The sequence below is a fragment of the Achroia grisella genome, unplaced genomic scaffold (genome assembly GCF_030625045.1).
Source record: "Achroia grisella isolate CSIRO2021 unplaced genomic scaffold, CSIRO_AGI_Agris_v1 utg1179, whole genome shotgun sequence".
NCBI classification, from domain to species: Eukaryota; Metazoa; Arthropoda; class Insecta; order Lepidoptera; family Pyralidae; genus Achroia; species Achroia grisella.
The window spans coordinates 1,155,913-1,174,917 of NW_026712591.1; the positions used below are offsets into that span (position 1 = coordinate 1,155,913).

General features: G+C 30.1%; 2 protein-coding genes across 2 annotated transcripts; both read right to left on the minus strand.

The window, feature by feature from the left end:
- Positions 1–2,337: 2,337 nt before the first annotated feature.
- Positions 2,338–12,210, minus strand: LOC131852802 (carboxypeptidase E-like). Its single transcript, XM_059203540.1, has 8 exons — positions 11,800–12,210; positions 11,503–11,699; positions 11,268–11,423; positions 10,749–10,915; positions 9,279–9,430; positions 8,269–8,529; positions 6,253–6,395; positions 2,338–3,541 (listed from the first exon to the last, which is right to left on the minus strand). The coding sequence occupies exons 1-8, from the start codon at positions 12,017–12,019 to the stop codon at positions 3,395–3,397; spliced, it is 1,443 nt and encodes a 480-aa protein (XP_059059523.1). The 5' UTR covers positions 12,020–12,210; the 3' UTR covers positions 2,338–3,394.
- A 591-nt stretch (positions 12,211–12,801) lies between these two features.
- LOC131853447 (glutamate receptor-like) lies at positions 12,802–17,436 on the minus strand. The gene is made up of 9 exons (XM_059204342.1): positions 16,739–17,436; positions 16,510–16,634; positions 16,296–16,389; positions 15,976–16,135; positions 15,384–15,608; positions 15,044–15,152; positions 14,704–14,888; positions 14,083–14,187; positions 12,802–13,471 (listed from the first exon to the last, which is right to left on the minus strand). The coding sequence occupies exons 1-9, from the start codon at positions 17,431–17,433 to the stop codon at positions 13,364–13,366; spliced, it is 1,806 nt and encodes a 601-aa protein (XP_059060325.1). The 5' UTR covers positions 17,434–17,436; the 3' UTR covers positions 12,802–13,363.
- Between the last annotated feature and the right edge of the window lie 1,569 nt (positions 17,437–19,005).

Below are 19,005 nucleotides of genomic sequence, written 5' to 3' on the forward strand. Positions count from 1 at the left end.
GTGTCTACCTATGACGGTGTTAGGCATCACAGAATTCGTACGATTACTTAATTACCTATATCTTATAATGAACACAAACTACAACCGAATGGTGCTGTAAACTCTAAGTTAATAAATTATGTTAATATGTTATATTATAATATATTACAACATTGTAATATGTAGATGCATGCACCAGTAAACCGCATAATGAATTTAAGAAGTGCCATTATGATTCTACGTACCTTAGTGGCTTCTATGCCTTTTAGATAATATTTGTATACAAATACCTGACTATTGCAACGAAACCGTCCAATTTTAGTGTTGGTACTTACCTATTTAATTTAGATATAAGTATATATAAAGTTTGTTATATTACACTTTAAAAGGAATATGTGAAGTATATTAAATTGATACTTTTAATTAAAAAGTTAATAGGATATTATTCTACCAAACAGAGTAAGAAGAAATGAGTGATCAAATACGTAGTCTTTTTTGTATTATTTTAAACATAGATTAATCAAACAATAATATGAACAATACATACTTACCTTATACTTACTACGAAATTGTTAGTATATACATATATATACCTATACAGATAAATTAGTTGTAAGCAAAAGAGCAATTGTAGACAGACCGCAATGTCCATGGTAAAACCGTGTTTATTAAGTTTTACTAACTTAAATACAGAATCCATTGTGATAAAAAAGATACTAGAATAAATGTGTCACATAACACATTCTGCGTCACGTGTATGAATTAGCTGGTACCAATTTTACTGATAGAATGAAATAGTAATACTACAGCACTTACATGATCTAAAGATTGGCATTAAAACTACTCCTACTTAAGAATAGGTAGGCGCGGAATGTCATAAGTGTCCAAGAGATCGTGTATTCCTATTTAAGATATTAAGTTGCTCATATACTATAGTTAAAACTTAGTAGCTATAATTATAGTTGTTTAGGATATACTTCAAATAAAAGTTTTATTAGACAGCCAGAGACCTACTACTGGCCAAATTCAAATCTGATAAAATCGGTGATCTCGGTGATCAGTTCACTTTACCTACAGAATGGCTCTAAAATTGTAGAAGTAAATATTAGACTTACACGAATTTTAAAATTATACTAAATATCTCACATTTCTTATCAAGCAGTCTGAAGTAGGTAAACAACAGGGAAAAATACTTATATATAAAGTACAAGATATCTAAACTGGCCGTGACATCATTATTAGCAATGTACCTATTTGTTGCAAAAGTTCCTTTGATCATATTAATTATAAGAAATATCTCCCATTGTGATACACTGTCTTATACCTATCTACATATTTTGTGTATATTAGTAGTATTAATATTTTATATGTCGTAGGTATATATTGTATAGATTTGAACATGTGGAACTTTTGACGACTGCCAATTAATATGTAAAAACTCTTATACCGCATCACAACTGTGAAATCACAATTAGTTTGTATTAAGTACTTACCCTATAGTTAGATATTAACAACTGAGGGTTCTAACTTCATTGCTATTATATGTTATATATATAGTTATTTTTGAGAATATAACGTTATAATACGAAAGTGTGTATTGCAATAATCAATATTAAATTAACATGTTTAATCACATTGCTAAAAAAACCCAGTAAACCAATACTGAGATAAAATATATGTAATTTGAAATAAACTTAATAAAAGTCAAATTAATATAAATATATAATGACTTAATAGGCTTATTTTAACTGGCTTGTTAATAGAAACTGAAACTTATACATTTTGTCGCATTTCTTCAGCTTTAAGATATGAAAATTCACAAAACAAGGACAAAATAGTTCAGTAGCCGATGTAGGATTGGCTTATTTACCATTATGGGATAACTTTACATAGATATATCTGTGGTCATTTATTTAAATAGACGTGTGACTGATATCAATAAACTATTTAACTCAACAATTGGTATTTTTTTTAAATTCTTACGAATGCGTACCCATCGGATTAAACAATATTTTGCTTTCCAACATAAGACATTCTATAGTAATGATAACTTGTTCAATCACGTCATGTACCAAATTTTATTGGTAGAATAAAATACAAACTAAAATAATATATACAAAGAAAAAAATATGAAATTGATGTTTTATTTTATTTAAGATTGAATGAAATTTTCTATATTTTTTATTAAAAAATACTAACTTTATGTATTATATGAAATTCATATATTTTTTAAAAAATCTGCGATGTTAACCCGTTACACATTTTTTTATTAAAATTATTTAATATTATGTTATCTGTGATAATATTGATAAAGAAGTAGATTTGAAATAGTGTGTAGCTCATTATATGATTGGAAAATAAAAATAAATTCAATGCACACAAACCACAATACTTTATTATTAGTGTTATACACTCGTTAATTACAGTAGATAATAATAATATTGGCATTACTTATATTCTATTGATATATAATTTTACAATCATATCTATGTATAACCAAAACTAAAATTCCACTATATTTATGGGCACTGCCTCTAAACATTTAATTTAATACTTCCTTAAAAAATCATAATAACATGCAAGTATCCATCAAGTAATAATCTATTATAGCGGGTCCTGGAATTACTTCAATTAATTTACCCGCGTTTATTAATATTTTAGTCTAAGTCTTGAGTCTTAAAATTTTTAAATGAAGTATTTAACTAGATTTGTGAACAATAATCTTAATTTAGTAAAAACATTTGATATGACTACACACTATGACATATATACAGATAGTGCAGTCTACATGGTAAACAGGTAAAGTTGGACTAGAAAAATGTGACCATGTTACAACATCATACCAACAACAAATTCAAAGATTTCTTTAATTACAATTCTGAGAGAAATATTATTTTCTTCAATTATAATAATTTTAATAGACAATAACCAAAAATAATTGTAATCTGTTTCCATGGCACTGATGACAAAAACAAAAAATAAAATCGTAACTATCTAAACAAAATTTTACTAACACTTTTTTACTCATACCATATTATATAATTTTCTCACCACATAAGCCTGACGACTAAATCAACAATATTAATATGAAATAAATTGTACTATTATAAAATATTTTATAATATATGTATAAAATTATTTCGGTTAATATGATTGTTTTTCAGTTTGGTACTTTCTCAATTTAATTATAATATTTTACAGACCTATAAGAGATAACATATTATGATTTTCTTATTAGGTACTAAGTACTAGGGTAAGTATAACGAATAATCGAATGTCATTACTATTAACCATGTGCGTGGCAAATACGATTCGCGTCGTGAGTAAATCTGCATTAGATATGTAAATATTTGCAGGTAAACTATACGAACGAACTACAATTTAGTCATCGGTAAATGTGATTGGCAATATTTGTTTATTGTTTATCGGACTCTTTCTTTTCTAGCATAGTGTTTATGACCTGTTTATAGAGAGATCTCTTGAAAATGCGAGTGTCTTGACTGGGTACTCCGTGCGGATACTGACCGAAGTTTGTCAAGTCATCAAACCAGCTTGTCGTCGGCTGAAATAATAATTACACATATTATTAAGTCATTAGTTATGAAAGTAATTAGTATAAATAATTAGTAATAATAGTAATAACTCTGGGCAATTCACATAGCGCCATCTAGTACCAAGTTAAGCAAAGCTTGTGATAATCAATCAATCATACTCCGGAATACAAATACGTGTTCCGTGCGAAGAATAGAACCCATGACTTTTGGAAGGGCTTGCTAAAAACCGCGAGACCACCGAGGCCATCAGTAATAACCGAGTCATAAGTAATAGACATAAATCGATGATATACATGAAATTAACTTCTAAAAATATCACTAAAACCCAACGTACATAAGTATGTATGTTTTATCAGAATCGATTTCATAAATTGCTGTAATATTTTTTATTTTTATTTAAGTATTTCGAGTATTTATCAAAGTTAAAATATGGCAGATTTAACATCTAGTGGCATATTCTACCATGGGTCAACTACGACAAGTACTAGTCAACCATGGGTGCAGCAGAGTTAAGTTGTAATACTGTTTGATCTCACCAGTGTATATAGTCAAATAAGTGGCATTTTTACTGATAACATCAAATGGTACTGATACTGATATGTACATCAGTGAGTCTGTGTTCCGAATGAGTGGTAAAATAAAAAAAATGGCTATTAAAAAATGTTTATGTTAAGTGTATTTGAATAAAAAATATTGTATATCCATTTTCATTTCATAAATGCCAAACTTAATAGTGTGGTTAAGAGAAATGTTGCAAAATTTATTTCCTTACGCAAGAAAGTCCATCCATGGGATGAAGTAAATAAACACAAACACACAGGAAAGAATAAAAATCATTAATGTCATAGGTACCTATAACTATAGTATTCATAAAGCTATAGGTGTTTGCATACGTAAATTACACCCTCCGCCAACGTGCGTGAGCGAAAATCCGTGGGCGTTTTACGTCAAGCCAACAGCGTGATAAGCTAAACTTATCAGCAATATATGCATTAAGTGATGTCATAGTACCTTCACGGAGCAATTTAATTCCTTTCACAAAAGACAAAATGCAAACCCATCACCAGACAAATTATACACGATTGAACTGCTTGTCACAAACGTGTTTTAATCTTCTCATTAACTATTAAAATATTCCAATAGTACAATCTCAACATTATGCACAGGGTCGTGCCGATTATTAAAAATAAGACTGCACCTATTTAAAAATATTATTAGAGCGCCGTGTGAGACTAGATTCCTTATTACATGTCTTGTTTTAATTTTATAATCTGATAGTTTATTAAAAATCTAGATAGATTTTATTCTGTGCATAAGTTATTTTTTTTTTCTTGAAAAGTCTACTTAAAGTATATTAGAAATATGAATAATATGTTTTGAACGTCTGTATGTTCATTCTTATATGCTTTCTTTCTAAAATCGGCTCTATGTATTTAGTTAGTCTGCATGACGACACCAAAAAAACATTTGACGCAAACTGTTCTAAAGTTACGAAATGTAAAATTTATTTCCTACGTCACATTGATATATCAAATGGTCTAGTAACCGTTTGGAAATTAAATTTCCACATACTGAACGAAAGGTTTCTCTAAGTTTGTATACGGCAGTAGTTCTCGTAAATATAATATGTATTTTTTTTGTAATTGGAATTCCGGAGTATTTTATGCCATTACTGCAATAAAATATGGGTACAATAGAGGTTTTATTTTGAATATATGAATGCGCTAACGGTATGACCGAAGGGTGATCTGTGAATGTCTGAGTGGGGATGAAATCAAGTCAGTTAGCCAATAGTGGCGAATACACCAAGAATTGACTAAGAATTTCATGTTACCAGGGGGCCCTCTGTCGCTTGAAGATCAACTTGACATGGCAATGGGTCGAAATACTTGATATTATTAACAATCTTCCTCCCCCTCTTCGCGCAAGATAGGGTCAAAGTCAAGCAACATTATGTAAATCTTAACACAGATGATTGCGACCGAACGTTTTTCGTATACAAAATTAGTAAGTTAGGTAAAGCAAACTTACACAAGCATTGGTACACGTAAAATCAAGTTATAAACACATGTTATAGCAATTTCAACACTTAGTTTATACAATTTATTCTATCCTAAATAAAAAAAAATATACATACCTAATAACAGCACAAAGGTATCTAAGCAATATGTCATGTATCAAAACTGATAATGGATTTATATTGAGGTGCTCTAAATACGCGGCAAAAGAGATAAATGATGACACTAAATAATTACGAAGTTAAGAAAGATATTGTAAGACTTAATGTTAGTATTAACATTGAATTAGTAGTTTCGTAAAATTGACAAGTTAATTAAGTAGTTTAAGCCGTTATCTTTGTTAAAGTTTATTATATTTGTTAAAGTAATATTATCATTTTTTTGCGTTACCCAGAATGACAATGAATGATTGGGGATGCTTATTAAAAATAAAGCCCAAATAAACAGCATAATAATTTTACTGATTGTTAAATTCTATACTAATAATTAACTACTAAATTACCATATCTGTTAATTAATAATACCAATTTGATTTATATATACTAAACCATTAACTAAATAACTGTGTACTTGTATCAGTTGTCTAGTACACATAACACAAGCTCTGCTCAGCTTGGTACTAGACAGTAATCTGTGAATTATCCTGAAAAGTAAACCAAGAGTCGTGTCTGGATATCTATTAATATATAAAGAATGCTTACCTCTAATCTAAAATTCAATACTGTTGCGGTATTTTGAAAATGCGGAACTGTAATGACACGTGACACGGGGAAATAGCCGGGGTGACTCGCAGTTAATTCGTAATGGCCCGGTGTCAACAAACGGTAGTAGTCGCCGTACATGCCTATAAAAATATATATTATAATCTGTAATGTATAATAAGTGTTGGATATAAAAAATCCCAATAGCACGCTTCCACTGCGTAGCCAACCAATTATGATAAAATAAAAGTAAATATAATAAAATAATTAAATTGAAATAAAATTGAAAAATTGTTGCCGATTCTGCGGGAGGGCGATTCATTCGTTGATTGGAAATTCAGACTAACGATGCTTTTATAAGAAAAAGAAGTCATTCATACAGTTGATAAAAATTATAATGGTGAGAATGACAAATATTTTAAAAAGAGTGACAATACAGCAAAATTTTTAAGCGTGCAATGTATATCCAACAATAAGTAGAGTAAAAAAATATATTTATTAAAAAAATAAATAAAATTAAAATAATAAAAAAGGTAAAAAAAGACAACTGATGAATACACATACAGGAATAAACATATGCCAAAAGGATGTCGCTACAAGGAAAGCGACAGATATCACTACAACAAAAATCAGTAGCCGAATAGGCCGAACCGTGAATCTATTTCCAATCACAGAATATTATAATAGATACTGAAGAGTCTGAGACAAGATATATTTAAATTATAATGCTGTGTGGTAGTAGGTATCTGAGAGTAATCTTCATCTCGTATATTATCCTTCATATATATTTATTTATATAATTTGAATGACAAACAAGCTGACAGTCCGCTTCATGGTAACCGGTAACTATCATTTACGAACAGGACTAGGAACATCAATTTATCATGTCACGCTAATGATACCATTCTTGCGTTGCCAATTTAGAGAACTTAGATGAAATTTCAATAGAAAACATTGTAGTTAGGCATCAGCTGTGTCTTTAACGTGTTTACTACTTCGAATAATTTCATTAAATTAATCGATAAAATAACAGAAAAATTTGGTCACCATATATATCAAACACACGAGTAAAAAAGCAACATAGAATACAGGATTACGTCCCAATACATAAAGGAACAGGGTCACGTAATTGTCTTGAAGACCATTTACTGCTTCCCAGGCTCATTATTTTTAATGTTCAGAATTTCTTTAATCGTCGTTAAATATCAACAAACTGCTAACTCTAGATGACTTACCTACTTTATATAACTGCGTACATATATATACCTACTTAGAAACAATAATGTAAGCAATGTACATGTGAATAACATATTTTTATGACAGGACCTTAGAACTTGTTTGAAATATTATAAAATTGAAATATGTAACAAAATTCTCAACTATAAAAATTGAATGGAATTCGATCTATATCTTACTTAAGTTGTGACTATAAACAGGTAAAATATAAGCCAGAGTCGCACACCCAAGGTTCCGAACAAATACTTAATGTAAACACGTTATACTTTATGTATACACCTTTCTGATTATTGTTAATTTTCATTGAAATAAACTATTCTTATACTATTATTCTTAATTATCAATGTCCGATTTTAAAATGGTGCTTATTTTTTAATATAATCTCCCACTTAGAATATGGGTATGAGATAAATTTTCGAGTTGCTTTTTCGTACTATCTTGAAAAACCAATGTATTTTTTAAGTTTTAATTTACATTATGATTGGACCAACAGTAAAACAACTAAAAATATTATACCTTAGATTGGTAACTACCTACGAGTATGTTAAATCGATAACATTCCTAGTACTACCTGAGTAGAGAGAAAATTCTATACAAGGGTTTAATTTTACCTTTGTGTTCGGAACCCCAAAATCAAACCACATAGCATCGTAAACCATATCCCGGTATTGGTCAACCATTTATTGTAATCTAGCATAAATTATGTGTGAAATATTAAAAAAACACGCTCAGATGAGTCGTACTTAATATTCATGATATGATATAGATATAAATGTCAACCTGTGGTAACATCGTGTCGGATGGGTCGTGGCACATGTCCGGTTATATTCACTACGGATATGACGGCGTTTTGAATGAAACCAGAGTCGTCGCTCACTATTCCCTTCACTCCGATGTGCGCCTTCCACAAGTAAGCTAGTAAAGCAGCGCGGTTTCTCTCCCATTCTCTAGCCAATTCTCTCTCCGGTGGGTACTTGTCGCAGCCCAATTCCAATGTTATTTCAAAAGCGTTCGTTGCTAAATAATTGAAATCTTGCATTCCTGTAAAACCGTAAGGCTATTAAATTATTTATTATATTTTACTATTATTATTATAAACTCACACATTTTATTGACAATACTACACAAAGCCGGTTGGTTAGCCTACGGGCGTCTTTTGAATTAACAGTGTTGCCGGGAAATAAGTTATTATTAAAGTATTACTTTTCAATAGGTCTTTTCATGAACCATATAGCAACTTTTAAGAGTTCTCTCGTCCTCTTGTCGATAAATATAAATTAAAGTTTTATAATGTTTCAAACATTATTATGGTGCATATAATTTTACAAATGAACGAATGTCCATCTACTTGATTGCACAAAAAATATTGGACACAACAGTGGACAAGTCTTACTGTAATTAGCATCACTAAGCCAGTTCATGCTCACGGTCATAACTTATACGTAAATGCCAGAGCACAATGGAAGGCAAATCACTTACTCCTGACGCTTCCTGCTTTGAGTACTTCCTTAACCAACACACATGTAGGTATATACCTATGTAATTACGGTATAAAAATAGAACTACCTACATGTGATTTTTTTATAACACAACATAACAATCAACGATTAAGTCACAAACAAATCTATAGATCGCTAATCGATTAACACACGCATGAGATAGAACGATATGGCAAATGTCAACATCTATCGACTTGGTTTTTGTCATGCGTAACTACAGTTAACCAATCGTTATCGATAAATTCGTGTAAAACTTGTCTGAGCCCTCATAAATACAACAGAAGCATTTACCTCCTTTCAAGCTATACCAAGCCGCTCCATTAGTTACGCCACCTTGTTTTCCAAAATTATATGCCTCTCCATCCGGGTTGGTAGAGTGACAACCTCTTCTATTCACCGATGCCATATCAGCATGAGCGAAAGAATATGACAAAGCCAGTTCCCTAAATAAAATTATTACATTAATCTTTTAAACTTCAAATGTGGGTTGTCAACCCACTTGGCCTTCGTGACCTTGACCGGTCTCAATAAAGATGCAGATCAATAAATCATTCTGATACGAGTCTGAACCAACTCAACCTCAACCCAAAAACCACCCTAAATTAAATTAAAACAAAGAAGATATTCGAGTCTTATACTGAATATAAAGAATATTATATTAGTAAATTGGAATTATACTAATGTAGCAGTGATTTTTACTATTTATTATATATAATAAATTAAACACCAAAGTAAGACTTGAGCAATTTGTTGCTAATATTACGGGTTTTATTACAAAACTGATTTCTACAACGTGTTTATGAAATATGTGAAAATAATATCATTAACAAAATTGAGGATATTGCGAGCTTTAAACAAAAATCCTATCCGCATAAAATAAGCACGTGCAGTGTTTAAAACACGACCATGTGGCAAAAATTCCTGGTGTATACATTACACTATATCACTACACACCTACTTTATTCGTTATATTATGTATAAGATAAGTAATTAGGAATATTTAATACAAAAATAGAAAAAAAAATAGTATTTTTTGTGAATATCGAAAGTCGGAAACAAGAAGTACTAAAAAATTTTAAACTTAAACAAATGACTAAGTACATTTGTATTGTCCCTTTGTAAGGGATACATTTTTAGTTACGAAACCAAATTTTCTAGATAAATATTTAATAAATAAAATTTTATTCAGTGCAAGTACTTTATTCTCCGAATTCAGTAAAATATAATAAATTGCATTAGATATAAGTATATATTTAAGCAGTAATGTAATCATAAATAAAACATAAATGCAAATACTAGGGGACGCCCGGACAAACATCAACGATATGGGCGATGTAATCTGACGGACTCGGTAGTCTAGCATTTTAGCAAACTGCCTGAATTCCAATGGTCGCGGGTTCGATTCCTCGTACAATGCAAACATTTGTATTTAAGAGTATGAATGTAGGTCTCTATGTGTATTATGTATTTATTTAAAAAATGTATAGCTATGTATTTATATCAGATGTCTAGTACCCTAACACAAGCTCCGCTTAGCTTTGACCTAGATGACGCTGTGTGAATCGTCCTGCAATATTATTATCATTACAAAAAGACCAAATACCTAATAACCCCGTAACTGGTGAAATTGTATGAATAAATAGAAGATATTGAAAAATAAAAGTGGTATTTAGTATTTGGCATTCTGTAGTATCTAGCTACTCCAATGGCAGACAGGCATGACAATATGTATATATGTTCAAAGTAGAGAGTTATTCATACTTAAAAGTATCATCGTCAGGACTTGCTGAATACTCAGACACTGGTGCTCCACTCCTACTTGCATCATAAGGGTAGTTGGCGACAAGATCTCCACCATGCATTGCTGCGCTCAGTACAAATGGTACCGACATGATCCATCTCATTACTGCCCGTGTTTCAGGTTCCAACTATTATATATGAGTATTTTTTAAATTATAAATTATATTAAGCATGCACTAACATGATAACAAGATTGTTCATTTTTTAATTTGTACTATTACAGCTTAGCTTATGATAATTTTATATATATAATATAAAAATTTAATTGAGCAATATAAAAATTAACTGAATCAACCAGCAAGTACTATTTAAATACTTAAAAATAATTATTTTATTAGAAGATTGTACATGACCAAAATAAATAATTAAAAAAACCGGTTCAAACCACAAAGATATACAGAATATAAAAATTAATATTTAAATATGGATCCTCCTACATTATTTAAGTAGTAGAAAAATAATGACATAATGGGAACTTACTGGTTCTGCGAGTCGAGCCAAATCTTTTAACAAATGGTTGTTATGATTTACACCTTGACGCTCAAACTCAAATGTTATTGCATCCAAATCAGGGAAATTCCTATTTAAATCAACTGAATGGTTATTATTACGACCAATAAGATAGTCTTGGCCGCCCTAAAAAATAAGAAGTTTTTTAAAATTAATGTCCTTAATGTTGAAACTATTTATTTAATAAAGTAATTAATTTATTTACTGTATCTGTTGATAGTTGCCATCCATCTGGATTCATTGCTGGTAATAAATGGATTCGTGTGCTATGTATAAGAGCTCTGATATTGCGGTCATCTCGCAGATATTGGTCACATAAATAATTTGCAAGACCCAATAATAATTCCCGACCTAATACTTCATTTCCGTGAATATTTCCAATGTATTTTACTTCAGGTTTGTCTGCAGAACATATATAAAGTAAGCAAACACAAATCACGACATACAACAACTGTTCTTTAAAAGATACATTAAATATTTATTTGAGGGTATTATTACTCACATGCTTGATGAAATCCTGGATTGTCGGAAAATTCTATAACATACAAAGGAACGTTGCGGACAGAAGGTTCGGATAAAGAGTATACTCTTGTAATATTCGGGCATTTTTCATGAACTTCTTCCAATATTTGAATTAGTTCTTCATTGTTATGATGCCTCCATACAAATTCAGCTGATGTTGTTAAAATTAAAGGCAACCACAAAACTATTAATGGAACCATATTTGCACTTTCAGGATTTTACTTATATATAAATTCGCATTACTAATTTTATCTGTAAGCACAAATGCTATATAACAAAGAACACGTCTTGAAAGATCAAAATATCGATCGATTTTCCCGCGGCGCGTCGTACGTAGGTTTATTGACGTAACTTCAGTGTTTACAACTCTTGTTTCAAAATTACGGAGATACTAAAATAATACTGTACATTTTAAAACAGTTACAAAAAAATGTTAACACAATGTGTAACATTTTCCTGTAAGCAAAATATTACCAACATTATTGTTTTATTCAATTATGTTTAGAATAAATAATAACTTTTACTTAGTATGGTTATTGAATAAATATGTGGGATTTATTTATAATCCAAAGTTTAACTTAACTTTTGAAACGTTCATACGTTTCAAAAATTAAGTTAATTTTGGATAAATATTAACTTAAAATATTTTAAAGCGAGTACATTTTATTTACGCAATAACCATTTTAAGTAGAAGCTTCTCAAAAGCTATTTTGAAAAGCATACGAAAAATTAAAGTAGGTGGCGCCACTATGCTATAATGTAAAGTGCAGTTCACGTAAAGAAAATTTCACATATTTTATATGATCAAAATTGTCTATATTTCGAAAACTATAAATAATTTTTTTTTTTTTATAGTTTACATGATCAAAAATTAACATATATTTTGAAACGCATAAATGAATAAAAACCTGAAACATTTGAAGCCAATCGTTTATTTTTCAATAAAGTTTTTGGAAGACTTTAATAAAAATTTGTGCAGGTGGCTCCACTTTCTTATAACGTATCTTACAGTTCATGTATTAAAAATCTATACAAATAAATGAAATTGAACTATTTGTCTGTAATTTCAAATTAATGTACATGAAAATAAATACGATAATTACACCAAAAATTTAAATGAAAAAATCTGTTTCTGCCTGTTGTTCTTGGTAATCTCTGAAAGGGATTGACGGAATATTTACTGCAAGATAGCTATTATTATACATTATAAACTAGAAATATGATTATTTACAAAATTTAACAATACCGAAATTCAGAATCTCGGAAAAATAACTAAGAACACGTACTATTTTTGCAACGGTATTGTATGTAGATTTTATTTGCTATTTATTATAAAACAATAGATAAACGTTATTAGTAACACAAAATTATAAACAGCGTAAATATAGAATCGAAATTAATATCTTGAAAATTATTTTTATAGTAGGTAATCGAAATTTCATTTGTTTTTATAATGCTTGATTAAAGAAATGAAAATGCCTAAATAGTCATAATAATTATTTGTTGAGTAAAAATAATAATCGTGTTGATACGTATCCAGAAATTTATTCTACATTAGATTCTCCTCTACACTCCTTCTTTTTTAGGAATATTTCCATAGTAAAAGTTAAAACTGAAAGTATTACTCCTGTGACGTATATAATGAAGACTCCCTGAAATGGTAAATAGATTACTTAATGAATTTATAATATTTTGTTTAATTCCGCTACGCTACTTAACGTGGCATCATCTGTTTTGTATAAAATTCCATTAAAGCTAATTGAAAGCCTATTGTTGACTGCTCGGCAGAGTCGCAGTTTGGGCGCCGAATGGTAGCAGACTTAAACAAAATAATACTAATAGCACTAAGAGTACTAAGAATTAATAAAATGTACTTCCGCTAAAAATACCAAATTCGATAAAATATATTTAAATACATTTTATCGAAATATGTGCATTTTGATACCTTTTTTATAATGTGGCTACACTCTAATCGATGATGATGAACCAGTGGACAATAAGATGAAAATTTAGATATATCTTATTATGGCAATGACCACTAGGAATTTAGATAGATTATAATAAGGGGATTGTCAGTAACCACTACTAATAATATATTTTCTGTAAAACCGATTAAACTACCCCAACTCATTAATAGCTAACAATTAAGCTTATTTTCTAACCTAATCGTATTCGCCATGATGGGCTAAGTGAACTGAAAATGCTAATACATCAACATAAATATATAAGGACTACATTTATTTTTGTAGGTAATCAATCTTACCACAACGTGTCGAAAACTAAGCTGCTCTATAGTTTCAATATCTCTTTTAGAACGTGACAATCGAACTTCTAGTTGCACTTCGAAGTTCAAATATTTCAACGACACCTGTGTGCATAAAAATCGGTTTTATCAATAGTGAGTATTTATTAAATAATTATATTTAATTAATAATTTGTATTTAATAAAAACTTTCGGGTATTAATTTCTGTTTATTATAGTTAAATCTCGGACGCAGGAAGAATTTATCAAGGTTTACCCCCTAGCACTGAAAAAGTATTGAAATAAATAATATTCATTCTATTTTAGAAGTCAACCAGTCACAATGCCTGCTACATACAGATCATTATGTCGCATATCTATAGCTTTAAATAAAAGATATAATAGCGTATTTGAAAATTTTTTTTTGTTTATTTTGCATTTATTGTTTATTTTGTATATTTCAACCTCTTAAGCTAAAATATGTTTTATAAGAAACAATAGAAGCATTTTTTCAGAACAACATTTTAACAGTAATTGTTGTTGCATAGTTATGTATCGTTGTACCTATATATAAACATTATCATCACCAAATAACAATATATCTTAATTAATTGTGTGTGTATGTTATGTATAAGTATAAACCTGAGTCTCCCAAGCTATCATAAGACCTGATTCATGCAATCGTCCCACCAATTGACTTAGTTTTTCAGTATACGGTGAGCTCTTCCTCAACATAGCAACGCATTGTTCATAGTAGAAATCCTCCTGCATCACTGTCAAATCTAGCATTGCTTCCTTTGTAATATAATCACCAACTGCAAAATAACCTGTAAAAATACTTTTATAGAATTTATTCAAACATTTATCTACTTATTTCGCAATAATTGTGTGCGTGGATGTCCACACATCAGTATGTAGTTAAATTGAAATGACGACTAATTCAACTATGAAATCAAAGATAGTTTAAAACAATAAATTCTACCTGCAGGTAATCGTTCGATAGAAAGCGCAATACTTCTTGTAACACTATTTCGCCTTAGCTCCGCTGCTGGTTTTACTTTGAACAGACTTATCAACTGCTTGACCAAAGGCTGAAAAGGAGTACTATCAATATAGAAAATTTATCTGCTTAACAGATTCTACAATAACAATGAGTACGTAAATATTGTATCTATCTATGCAAGCAGTACCAATTTTGAGTAGCGTGAATTTAATATCTTGAAAATTATAATCATACGCATACTTAAGTAGTAGTTATACTTAGTAATAGTTTCGTGCCAGGTCGTAGATATGTAAGGCCCCTATTACGTATATCTTATTACCTCTTGAGAGTGTGAGATTGAGAATATCCAAGCATCATGTGTCGCGCCCCATTCCAACTGTCGGTCCACTAGGTCTTGTATAGTGTCAACTGATGGCTCATACTTGGGCACTGTGAACACAGAAGCGAGACCACCGCCATATGCATTGTCCAATACCAGTCCTGATATTAAAAGCCAACCCGTAACACTTCGAATACGCCATGTTGAGCCAGCTGAATGCTGAGTCTAAAAGAAAGAAAACGGCTGTGATAAATCAAACAAAGTGAATTTATAAAAAGATTTATTTCATATGACATACAATTGCCATTAAATTCATGTCATATATTTTTACCGTTAAATATTTCTGGACTAAGGCAATCACTATAATCAGAGAATTGTTTATAATCAGAGAATATATAAAAATGTAACAAACCTTTTAGAAAGAAAACCTAAAGCTCTAAAGTATTAACCGATTGTGGACTCGTAGGTCATCATCATAGACAGACAATCATGAATTAATTAGATACTTACCTACTAAAAAAAGATTGAAAGTACTTAAGTAGATACTTAAAGATGAGTTTTCAAATAAATTCGAAATAACCTACACACCCACCTGTGTAATCATCATTCCAAACGTGGTTAGCAAGACTCTATCTGATGAACATCCCTGTGCTATTGTCAGAGCCATAGATGCGTAAATTAGAGTGAACAAAAGTGCCAACCACATATACAAGGTGAAAGGCAAAAGCGGCATCTCCCAACTAGCTAATATCCTGATTATAAATTGTAAACTTATTATAAAAACATCCATATAAAAGTACGAAAAAGAAGAGAAATTGGTTGACGATTGAAATGTATAAATTATATGCATATATTCTTAAAGAGTATGGGTAGTAACAATATACTTTTATCTAAGTCATTTAAATAAGTTACCTGGGTGAAGGCGCAACACAGGTTACTGCCGTCCTAATGCACGGAGTAGAAAAATCTAGTGCTACATATTCTTCGTACCAAGAATATAAGGCAGCTAGAAAACAAAAGTAAATAGCTTTACAATCATAAACAAATATCTGTTTAAAGGTATTAAATATAAGAGTAGGTACAGGTCTGTAAAATATTAATGTACAAATGTATACTAAGGACATACTGATGCCAACATCCGCACGGTCCTCGACAAGACTTCCTATTACACCTACTCCAGTACTATTTTCATATATTTCTCCCCACTGGTGTTCATCATCCCTTACTAATTCAATTGTACAGTTCAACCACCTAAGGAGAAATTTGAAATAAAATTATTTGTTATTATCTCTGCTGCATAATATCAATTGCTTCTTTATGAATTTAAATTTAAATATCATATTTATGTAGAATACCTGCAAAACTCTTCTACAATTCTAGTTTCAGTCCCATCACGTCCTCGAGATTCTATGATGGGATCTAGATCTAATAGAACATAGGGTTTATATGTAAAACAAGCAACTTTTAATGTTTTACCAAATAGATTAGACATGTCGTGAGGAAACAAATTATAATTGTTATCAAAACTACTCGTGCAAGAGTTCCAGCGATCTATGTATAACGGTTGATTAGATTCGTGATCAGGACCAATGAATTTATGCGATACTAGATCATAGAATATGCAGTCTGATATGCTGTTTAAAACAGGAAGAACCAATAGTAAATTCGCGAGGAATTTAGTCGGTTTCATGTTTAAAATATCTAATAGGTTTTCCAAGCCAACTTGATTTTCATTATATGGTAAAAATATCACTCTCTTGTCGCTTCTTCTTGTGTTTCCTAAATGGTTAACTTCGTCAAAAGATATCATAAAATCTCGTGGTTCTCGCATTCTTACTACATAATCTGAACAGCCCATTTCCGATACTTGCAGAATTTGATTCGTCAGGTTTTCATATGGAGTAATGGATGTAATGGTCATGGGCAAACTTATATCGATAGGTGTTTCAGAGACAAGAGTCAAGCAGTATGATTTTTTCAGATATTCATTAATAATTGTTTGTAACAAGATTTCGATTGGCAGCATATTTGTTACCATTTGCAACATCATGTCTTTGTTTACACTAAATTATTATAAAATAGAAAAATACATAGAAACTTTGGATTTTTATCTGTTAATCCTTTATGAGTATCATCACGACAATAACTGCAATGACTTTAGTCACCGTCTTATTATCTTATAAACATCAACGATGTGCATATTTACCTATATAATTTCTGATTATTAGATATCTATCATATAACGGAAACATGTAATGTTGAAAAGCCTTTCAAATAGTATAAAAGTGTTTACTGACGTAGTTTTTTCTTTGATAAATGCATAAAGATCATTCAAATAATTATGTTGGCACATAAATTATGCTAGCATTACGTATTCAAAAAGTTGTTTGATTAAATAACGGATAACTATAGTTTGTTCAAGTAGTAGGTATATCAAAGGTTTTTAGTAATTACGGTATCAGCGTATAGGTATATATTCAATTGATTATAATAGTTTATTGAAAAAATTATAACCCAGCTACAATTAGGTAATTTAACCAAGTTTACACTGTAATTTAAATGAATTGTATTTACGCTGATAAATAACTTCGGAATTAATTTAATATATATATTTTTAACCACAGGTATGTAATATTATGTTATCTGTGCCACAGGTCTGTGTCACATCGAAATTAACATTGGTAAATATTTATTTTTTATTGATGCTTTCTCCGGGACGATAGTAGAACAGAAAACACTACAGTTAATGGATATTTTGTTATTGTTGCACGACAAGACACACGCGGTTAGCGCCACCACCAGTCTCTACTTTCAGTTCGTAATCTTGATACTTGAATTATTATCAATTATAAATTTTGCTCCTTATTTAATATTATAGCTCATTATTTTTTAATTTTATTATATAGTGCATATTTTATATGATATCATCATATATAGTATCATCTCAACTAAATTGAGTATTGAGTATATTCAACCATTTATTTTACAAAATCTAGATACTTTCACATTTCTGATTATTATTATTAAATTAGACTAACGTTAAGATATGATGGCGATGATATGTGCTGAAAAGACCCAATACTTTTAATAAAAAAGATACAAAACAGTATCTGTACTAGGTATACATAACAATGTTTATATATTATAAATATAAAATATTTCTTGTAGATTACATTAGTATTAATCTAAGATATTTTAAACGTACTGTTCATATAAGTAAATGAAATTAAGTTAAATGACCCGTGATATCTAACTTCGTCAAAAGTAAGAAATCAAGACTGTTCAGTCAATATAACCGCGCTATTTGAATATTGTGTGTGGTCGCCGGGCTTCCTCACAGACGGTTAATAAAGGAGCGTTAAAAAAATCTGTAGCTACTTCACACGCATTCCGACTCCTCGTCGCCCATACGGCACCGGTGCAATTTAGAAGGTTAATCTATATTTGTATAAATTACAGATTCTTATCGAGGTGTGATTAATATAATAAATTCTGTATTACTGGTTTTACAATGGATTCCGTTTTGGATATTTGTCAGTGCCCATTGCAAGATATTATACTATAGATAGGTATTCTATAGATACCTAACAATCCATAAGGGATGAACATTGGTAATTTAATC

Excerpts from the sequence above, each read along its gene's own strand:
- LOC131852802 (XM_059203540.1), bottom strand. The coding sequence starts at position 12,019 with ATGGTTCCATTAATAGTTTTGTGGTTGCCTTTAATTTTAACAACATCA. Across the intron at positions 11,424-11,502 it reads GGCAACTATCAACAGATACA|GGCGGCCAAGACTATCTTAT; the intron begins GTAAATAAATTA and ends CTTATTTTTTAG. Across the intron at positions 9,431-10,748 it reads CCTGACGATGATACTTTTAA|GGAACTGGCTTTGTCATATT; the intron begins GTATGAATAACT and ends AATTTTATTTAG.
- LOC131853447 (XM_059204342.1), bottom strand. The coding sequence starts at position 17,433 with ATGATGTTGCAAATGGTAACAAATATGCTGCCAATCGAAATCTTGTTA. Across the intron at positions 16,390-16,509 it reads CCGTGCGGATGTTGGCATCA|CTGCCTTATATTCTTGGTAC; the intron begins GTATGTCCTTAG and ends TTTGTTTTCTAG. Across the intron at positions 15,609-15,975 it reads TTGGAATGATGATTACACAG|ACTCAGCATTCAGCTGGCTC; the intron begins GTGGGTGTGTAG and ends TCTTTCTTTTAG.